The following is a 10,002-nucleotide window of genomic DNA, read 5'->3' as shown; positions in this document are numbered from 1 at the left end:
TCTATTACGGAATTTGTGGAGTCGCTTTGTAGCATTTGCTTGCATTTGAGCAACAGTCAATGAATATCCAGGAAAGTTCAGGAAGACGCGTTCCAGGAGAAGATGGCTATTCAGTTTTGTAAACTGAATAGACAGTGCATAAAGACGTGCACTGCTAATGGTTTCAACTGGGGACAAGAGAGCTGTGCAGTACTTGTCTTTTTTTCAGCTGGAATTGTTCAAACTACTGGCGGGTTCGAGAGTTTCACGAGATGCGCCAATAAGGATGAAACAGTTGCACAGTTCTTCTCGGCTATTCAGCACAGATTCGCTTCATTCAAAGGGTACGGCAGTGAAGCTCAGTGCCAACACTGATGTTGCTGTGATGGATGATGATGATGATGATGATGATGATCATTCACAAAACGAAATCTCCATCGATGATCTTTTCACGCTACCAACTGTCGTCCCACAGTGTGAAGATCTGTAGTCCTCAGTTCAAATTTCCAACTCATTATGCCCGTCTGGTGATCTCAGACAAAGAGAGATTGTGTGCCTGCACTTTTTTTGGATTCATTCACGTAGATGCTCACTGTCATTCAATTTCCTACAACCTAAGCAAGTCTCACCTAGCCGTACTGGGTCGAATAGCACCAGTGACCCATCTGTTGCTCTGACGAGCAGGATAACCCAACTCAACTTTCGCGTAAAGCCAACGTTTCTTTCCTATTTGGAATAACAGACCAACAACACTATGATGGCAACAACGTGGCTAACGTGAATTACACAAAAACATGAGTCTTCCAAGACTTTGTTCACTTCTCAAAACAACCATTTTTCACTGTGTTTTTTTTCAGGTCACGCACCCAACTCATTTCCCCGGCTTCGTTTGCTCGCGGCTTGGTCCCATATAAGGAACACCATTCAAAGGTCTTCCAGAATTTTCGCTTCAGAGGCACAAGGGATTCACCCAAGTTCATATCATCTATTACAATTTTGATAGATGTGGCTTTCAAACTATTATCGAATGCAGATTATCTAAAGAGTGAACAAAAGTATTCTGAGGTTTATGCACGACTCGAAAAACGCAATTCGCTTCGTTCTTTCCTCAGTTATGTAAGTCAGAAAGTGGGGAAGACTATAGTTCTGTTCTGACCAGCTGAGTTATTATGACATGTTATATCTATACGCATCAACTGTACAAACAAGACACCAGGTTGGAACACAGTGTTCCACTATCAACTCCTTTTCTTCTAAACATTGAGTTCTAAAACATGCCTTGCTGTTCTCCGTTTTGACCAGTAAGTGGAGCTGATCAGTTTCAAAGGGGTGAGAAGCACTTTAGACCCGTTCTATCATTATTTTGGAGGGGCGAGATAGCTTGGCGGTTACAGCACGAATTCACTGACCGGAACGTTCGTCCGTGGTTCGAATCCGACCTCTGCCTCCCGACTTCTCCTGTCTAGGCTTGGGCAGTCTGGCAGTATTTCAGCCGTCGTGCCTATTTTGGATAGCATGGCAGGGTGTTACAGCTGAAAAATATCATTACCTTGGGGCATCCGCAGTGTGAACGAAATTCAGAAAGTTGGCGACTATAAGAGGTGTACTTCTGGTGATTCAGATTATCGGCAAAACAGCTGAACAATGCTTCTAGGCTTTTCACCACAGACCATCTTCATCTACCAAACGAGATCTTCATCAAAACTTTCCAAAATCTCTCAACGCTACCAACACATTTTAGAATGCACTCGACTGATTTTTCACTCTCTTTGTTGGGTCTGAGTCGATAACCGAACTTCTCTATTCGGCTTGCGAATAAAAAAAATTGGCATTTTTTCTTGATGATTTCTGGCTTCACCAGATGACAGTTGTTTATCAACTTTTTGGGTGCAAACAGATGATCTTGTCGGTTTGCTGCCTAGTACAATACATATTTGACCTTTTTCGGATGACAAAAGTCCAGTATGCTCAAATTTCATCTTGTCACGCAATGGAACGAGCGCGAAACTATTCTGTCTTGTTCTAGAAAATAATAGCAAGAAAGACAGTCCGGGTTGACTGTCACTGGTTGAAAGCTGAACGAGAAGGTGATAAATTCGCTAGTTGCATGTGCAGTACTTTAACAGATTGCTTGAGAATTTCAGATGGAGGTTGAAAATCTGCTTGTCAACGGAAATTGTCGAAAGATCTGTCACAGAAGGACTTATCCCATATGAACATCTTGGGATATGACAAGCAAACCCCACACCGGAAGAAAACGGTTATTCTAGTAAACAATGTTAATTTCGAGGTGTATACTTTGTATGCTTAGAGCCGATATATACATATATATAGCGAAATCACGTGAATTACCACTTGATCTGTGAACCTCACATCTAGCTGTTTCCTACAGTATCGTAGTTAAATAAACGGTGTGGATACCACTGACGGTTAGAGATGATGGAGGCCAACGAAGTAGGTAAGTAAACGCATGGATTAGAGTTTTGAATCGACTGTGTTGTACGAAAAATCTCGTGAACTGTGCCCATCTATGGACTGATTGACCTTGACAAACTGCTGTACATTGGTGTGCCTACAGCTCGTCAGCTCTAGAGCAAATCACTCGACGTCACCAGTCTTTTGTTTTCAGTCTCTCCTAGATTGTTTACCACTTTTTGTAGGCTATTCAAAATTCAGGGAAAAACAACAGAAACTGCTTGTCGTAAAAAATGAATCTCAAGTGTCGGATATCAACATTCACCAGTGATAGTCTATCCAGCTTTCCAAGACAAAATTAACAGTGTTTCAAGTAATCAAGCAGAGACTGCCGTTCACTCAAAACACCATGAACGGTTGGTTGGTAGGGAAGCTACGTTGCAGAAGACTTTACAGGCCTGCGGAGCTTACAAAAGCCTCCATTCTGTTTACCACATCAACCGCTTTGTATCGCCCAGACTCAAAAGCTTAGGAAAATACGTCTTCAACCTACTCTTTCAATGGCGGCCAACTCTCCCATCAATCAATTTTCCTGGTTGCAGCCACACGGAGCTCAGTTTGATGCACTATGAATTCCAAGCGCCGGTAGTCTTCAGGACACTGCCTCACAACGGTGAACGCATACACCAAGTCACTTGTACCTAAACCCCGAATGACGGAACAAGCAGACATACTCTAGTGAAGATATTGCTTTGAGTCAATGTACTACTCGCGCTTCTAAGTAGTAGGTGCAAAGATTAATTTGCGTAAACAGATCCAAAATATGCTGATACATTTGCCCTGAAAACGAAAAAAATGATTTCACTACGTCACAGTAAATATCCACCTAGATATCTTAACTATCAAGAACCGGTGGAATTCCTCCTTGTTCAATAAACATCCATTTGCAGGCAAATTTGGTCTTGCGAGAGACACACCTGGAACCTAGCTGAATCTCTGGTTTATGACGTTTCCGAAACCCGGTGAGTAGTGTAATACGTCTATACATGTATCGCGATATCTCGAATATTGTTCCAACTGAAACATGAGGTGGCCTGGTGCAGCACATTCAGTTGCTTAGGGCATCATACAAACGGAGATTCAGCTGGGCTCCAGGTGAATCTCTAGCAAGACCAAATTTGCTTTGGCTAATGAGTGTATTTTGCCAATTTCGTACAATCTGCCCCCAAGTAGAATGTAAGTTTGACGGAAACTCTGAGTCTGCACTCACCTGGTAAGCCCCAGTATGGGCACAACCGGTCATAAACTGTCTAAGATTTTTCAGCAACTGTATGAGTAGTGTAATACGTCTAAACCACCCGTCTGTTTTCGTGTGCTGGTTATTGAGTGCTGTGGTGTTACTCTGTATCTTTTCTTGACTATCGTGGACGCTGCTCCCAGTGTGAACGAGAAAAAATCATACACAAAAAACGTTCTTCACTACACTCAAGCACCGGGCGTTTGTTCACTATTGCCAAACCTAGATTCTTTCGTTCCACGTTTTAAATATTTTCAATTGGGAAAGTTTAGATGAGTTGAATGCCTACGGCGGCGCTGCGTTTCCAAAAACATTAAATATAAATAATATATATAATACAAATATAAATAAATAAATATAAACATAATATTAAATATTAGCCAAAAATAATAACCTATAGATAGGCCCTTCGACGATTAACGGAAAGTCGTGGGTTAGCGCCTACCGACCTTCCAACGCTGAAATGTCTGTCAGTGTTGCTTATTAGGCCATCTTCTTCGTTTCTTGTACCGGAACCCTGAAATCTCTTGGAAACGGTTAGCAAACAAGAGCAAGTTTACTGAAACAAACCCGAGGTAGAACGAAAACCAGAGATGTGACCTCTTCGTAGAGGTTGTCCACTCCTGCACATACGGGGCACATAGATATCTGAACCGGGCACACTCTAACACTAGGCCGAGTTGTATTACCTCAACTCGTGTTTTATTATTGCAAAAGGGTGAAAATATATTTCAATATTTTGTATTGTTATTTTACATTATACTATATTGTATTGTTGTTGTTATATTATTGTGTACTATATATCTGTAATATATATATATTCTAGTATGTTTTATTGATAATACTTACAAACCCTAGTGTAACTAGATGATGAAAACTACCTAACACCAAATGGATCGACTATGAGCTTGACTGACGTTTGCTCCCCCTTCACATGACACTGTTTGCACCGAAGCTTGGTCAACAGAAAACTCACTCACACCCTAGGTGGAAGGGCAAAGTAATATTAGTGGAATGCTACGTAAAAAAGATTAGCCGTCTGACGATTCGGTTCCACCGAGGCTCCTTTTGTCTGCGTGCGGTCCTCGTCAGGATCTTCCGGTAATCTCAGGAGCAATATATGAGGCATTCGATGGCACCTGTTACGCTTGTCTGATGCACCGTTCACCCGATTGATCCACTCGCGATGAACTAACCGGAATAGACATCTACCTGTAGAATTTCTTTCAAAAATTTCTCAAAAAAACTAATAGAACTTTTCCCTAAATTTTACGCTTTGGTCTGACAGTACAAACAGGAATTGTTTGATCTCAAAACTACGTCGTATGATTCTAGAAGGGTAGCTGATCTCTTTGAATGAAACTCAGAACCTTACCCGATAACAAGAGAGATGGGCTGTTCCTGGTGAATACTCAAACTGTGAAATAACTCATGTGGTAGGAAAGCTGTTGTTTGAAAATATTCAAACTTGTTTTAACACATTGCTGGATGAACAGATTTGAAATTTAGTGAATTTTCCATCCATCATCTGATTACCACGCGCTTAAACAGGAACTCTGTGTGATTCTCGTTTCATATGAGATGGCTCAGTGGTGAAAGAGCGAACTTACTAGCCGGAAGATTCGTTGTTCGAACCCGACCTCTGCCTCTCGACTTCCCTGTCTAGCCTAAGGCGACCTGGCAGTATGTCAGCGCTCGTGCTTCCACCGGGTGGCACGGAAGCTAGGCACCGAAGAAGTGTTGCAGCTGAACGATTATTATATTTATGAATATGAGACTACATACTTTTCATGAGTAGAAGAGGATGTATAAGGTTTTGAAGTTCAAAGTTCGAATCGATAAACGCTGAATAAACGATACGTATTGTGTTTCCATTGGATGCCAAGACTAATCACTAGTGAGCCTGTCGTGCCCTCTGCTTCTTTTGGGTGAGGGCATTTTATCCCAGGTAATTCTTCAGTCCACTCAACGATATTTGAAGATTAATTCTCAGCGTTTCTTTACATTTTTTGTGTCCAGAAGGTACAAGGTCAATATATGTTTTGAAAAGTAAAGCGTAAGCGCTGGAATATGAAATTATACATTCTGTAATTCGCCACTAGTAGAGTATGATCATGAGATCTGGGTTAAGTTCAATAACGTTAGGTTTTAAATCTCCCGCAAAAATAGCAGTTTGCTAAAATGGTTTCAGTAACCTCATGAGTAGTGGGTGACGTCCATTAAACGCAAAGCGATATCTCAAATTTCGCGGTAACCTGGATGTGAGGCGTTCCAGTGCATCACAGTCAGCTAAAGAAGAACAGTATAAACGAGTAATTCAGCTTGGATTCTGGTGAGTATCCCGTGCAAACCAAATTGATGCGCGGATGAGCTCAGCTCTCAGCGTTCATCAATACTTTACACAAGGAAAGTCTTGGATATTGAAATCCCATTTACTCTCTCTCCTTTTGTTCAGTTATAACCGTAAAACGGCAGCTTTGTTCCAGGAAAGAATTTGAAAGCGGACAAGAAAATCCAACATGATTTCTTCAAGTTTTGAACTGTGCAACGGTGGATTCCATACGTCTGCTGTAAAAGAGCTTCTACGAAGATTTTTCTACGTTCCTTCCTTTGAACAGCCCTGTTCTACGCATTACCATTCTGAACGGTCAACAGCTAGAACTGAAATCTCACCACCAGTGCAACGGCGGATACTACTGATGTAGGGGCATGCGTATAGTGTGTTTTCCCCTAAATCCACTTTGCGTCTCTTGAAAAGTGAGATCTATTACGGAACTTGTGGAGTCGCATTCGCTTGGATTTGAGCAACAGTCAGTGAACATCCAGGAAAGTTCATGAAGACGCTTTCAAGGAGAAGATGGATATTCAGTGTTTGTAAATAAGATGCATATGAGAGTCTTGCTCCCCTGTCCAATAGTCTGTAACTGCTCAGTTGGCATTTCCCAACATATAACTCCGTGGCGAAGGCCTTCTTCCTTTTAGCGGTAATGTGTGCATTTAAGTCCAACAGGCTTTCAACTCCGCTGCTTCGTCTAACTTCACAATTTCATTGCTGAGCAGCCGAACAGTTAGTTGTTCAAGCTACTGGACGGGATATCGTGAGTTCGAACTTCCGCGGAATTTCATGAAAAGTGCACTGTTGATGCTTTTTAATATGGATAAAACGGCTATGCTGTGGTTCTTTCGTTTTTAGCACTGAATACTTTACGTACAAAACAAAATCCAGGTTGAAAATTTTCAGATCGGTACACACTACCCTCTCAGATTGACCAAGTTGTCAGAGCGTGAACTTACTTACCAGAAGGTCATGGTTTGGAACCCAACCTCACATCTCGATTCTGTCTAGGTTTGGGCAATCTGGCAGTATCCCGGCCCTCCTTCGTGTGGCATGGCAGCTAGACACCGAAAGTGTGTTGCAGCTGAACGATTTTTTTACACCATCTATTGTATTTTAACCAGTAAGCTACCTTATGCTTGAAAGCTTGAATTCTTTTCCACATAACGGAATTACAAGCCAGCAGTTGTTGTGCACAGCGCAATGGACGAATCGTTTGCCAAAGATTACGGGAGCATCGCGTCAAAACAGAAGTAACGCCACACAGATGAGTTACGTAGACGTTACCTGATGATCCCCAAAAAGGGCGAAGCCGGTCGTGGGCTGTCGATGGATTTTCAGCAACCTTATGAGTAGTACATTACAAAGATTATCGCTACTTTACTGACCTCTCTGAATGTCACCTAAATTCGCGGAGGTCGCCTGTTGACACAGAATCCATGCGTTGGACAGTCCAACCGCTTAATCTTGGTTTGATCTATTAGCTTTTTATTTAATGAGTAGAACGATTTCTGCCAAAAATTCTGCAGCCGTTTTTCTTCGTCCTTCTCAAATGAACATCACTCAAGAAAAAGTTAATAGAATGAAATTCAGCTATAAACCCCAGGTGAGTCGTTTCTGCAAACGTCTCAATTCCATCAGACCAAGTTTCCGCCTGAATGGCACGGTTTAATAGCCGAGGTTGTCCTTTAAAATACTAATGAGGAACTGTTCGTTTGTGCTTTTCTAGTTGAGTTGGCCAACAAAGTTTTCTAATAGCCATTTATGGGAATGAGGAATTTTTGGTCCCAAAAATAGACACCAATAAAAAACCAGAGACTGGCTACTTTGCGCTTTAATGGGAACGCTATGGTCAATGGTACTGCGGCATTTAAGATAGCCAAACAAAGCTGACAGAAGTTGATCCATCGACAAACATCATGGTTTTCGGGATCTCGTCTTCAGTTCAGTACATATCTGATGGTTAAAATAGCGGCGAATAATGGAATATACAGCAAAGATCTGTTATCAAATTAGAAATTGTGGAAACATGAATGATCGGTTTTCAGCGAACCTCAAGGTAACCAGTTGGGTGCTCTCATGTGGTCTAGAACGTCCTTGACTGATTGGCATCTCTTGTCGGAACAGCGCTAGACTCAATGGTCCAATCAAAAACTCAGCAACAGGATTGACACCGTTCACGTGACCCATCGAAACGAACCGCCTCACGTTATCTATCGAGTAACCAGTAGACCGCCAGAATCGATCCATTAGCGTGGCTTGACTACAGCCGAAACGAAGTATCGTAGTCTCCTGCCAATAGGCGATCTTTATGAGCAATGAGTTTGCTTGGTCATGTGACACAAATCGACCGACAAAGTTACTGAATGGCCCTCAGTTAAATGCGCCTTGGCGTCCACCGAAAACCCTTTATGTGTTAAATCTATGGAAATATTCGAGCAAAAGTACACAGTCATTTGTTTGGTGCTCAAAACCATGGCCAGAAGATACGTAGAATAAACCTGGCAACTGAATGCCCCAGAGTTGTATGGTTCTCATATCCTGTGTGAAGAGCACTGGGTCATCGCTTTTCTCTATGAGATTAGCGCAGACGATTTGAGATATTGCGACGTTTTTTGACATTCGGTAAATGGTCTTTTTTCGAGGAAGCGAATTCCCGTCTTGTGCCAACTGAACTTCACGTACGTTCGAATTACCCCGGTGTGTTTTAAGAATCAAGCTAATGGAACTGACGCTAGTGATTGGCTCCTGGTCACGAACTATTCCATGTTAGTGCTCCAGCAAACGAAAAGAGAGCAACGAATGGGCTCCTGCGTTTTCACTCTCAAGATGAAGAAATAAAATTACATATTGAATCGAGTGGTTGATTTCAGCGGAAAAACTGTTGCATCAAAATCAAGCATGCCATTGAGTGCACCCTTTTTTTGACAGTTGCAAAAATTTAAAAGTAAAACACAGTAAAACTCTGGATTTGCGGGCACCTAGCTGCAGTTTTACTGTCATTTATCTCCTCTGGAAACGTCTGTATATTTGTATTGTACTGGAGGCCCAAAATACTTCCACGTAGTGGACACTATCCCGAACTTTAGAAGAACCAGTTACTTTAGCAAAGCCACAGAACAGTGCTAATGACGTAATACTCTTCTCACGAGGTTGCTACAAACTCTTTAACAGCCCACGACCGGTTTCGCGCTTCTTCTGGCTCATCAGGTAGTCCCCGAGTTTCCGTCAACGTTATGTTCTACTTGAAACCAAACTGAGCGAAATTGGCGAAGTACACTCATTTGCGGACAAATTTGGTTTTGCAAGAGACTCATCTGGAACCCATGTGAAGCTCTCTTTTACGATGTTTCTATCTGATGAGCCCACAGAAGGGTGAAACCGGTCGTGGGCTGCCGACTAATTTCAGTGGCCTTATGAGTAGTGTATTACGTCTGCACATGTATTGCGCTTTCTTGATTAGCGTACCAACGGAAACATGAGGCGGCCTGGTACAGCAAATGCAGTTGCTCAGAAACATCGTAAACAAGGGATTCAGGTGGGTTCCAGGTTGGCTTCCCATCAAAATTAAATCGATATGCAAATGAGTATATTTCGCTAGTAGTATTTTTCGCTAGATTTTTTGGCGATCTCCGTTTGGCTTGACGATTTCGTCAGAATCAACAAAGTAACATGATCAACGCATTACGGACGAGTAGATACACCTCAGTTTGACTTGCTTGAAAAGCCTTCAAATGTACACCAACTGAGGAGCCCAGTGGACAGTACTAAATGGTTTGCTCAGTTTGCTACACTTGTAGACGATAATTTGGTCAACAACAAGAATACGCCCCAAGAAGGGCGAAACCGGTCGTCGGCTGTCGATGGATTTTCAGCAACCTTATGAGTAATACATTACAAAGATATAATCTAGTACGTCTAAACACGGAACGGTAAGGATTTGCACTAAAACTGAACCGATCCATATTCGCACATT

At 42.1% G+C, this 10,002-nt stretch overlaps 1 protein-coding gene across 1 annotated transcript in view; it reads left to right on the top strand.

The window, feature by feature from the left end:
- Nucleotides 1–265: 265 nt before the first annotated feature.
- Nucleotides 266–10,002, top strand: part of T265_10663 (hypothetical protein) — a gene marked incomplete at both ends in the record, with an annotated part of 37,072 nt that continues 27,335 nt past the window's right edge. Inside the window, 2 exons of the mRNA XM_009177113.1 lie at nucleotides 266–453; nucleotides 837–1,095. Coding sequence (XP_009175377.1) covers nucleotides 266–453; nucleotides 837–1,095 — 447 coding nt within the window. The remainder of the gene's footprint in view (nucleotides 454–836; nucleotides 1,096–10,002) is intronic.

Source organism: Opisthorchis viverrini (assembly GCF_000715545.1).
Source record: "Opisthorchis viverrini unplaced genomic scaffold opera_v5_397, whole genome shotgun sequence".
NCBI lineage: Eukaryota > Metazoa > Platyhelminthes > Trematoda > Opisthorchiida > Opisthorchiidae > Opisthorchis > Opisthorchis viverrini.
Note: the sequence above shows the minus strand (reverse complement) of the source record. Positions and strands in the feature narration are given on the sequence as shown.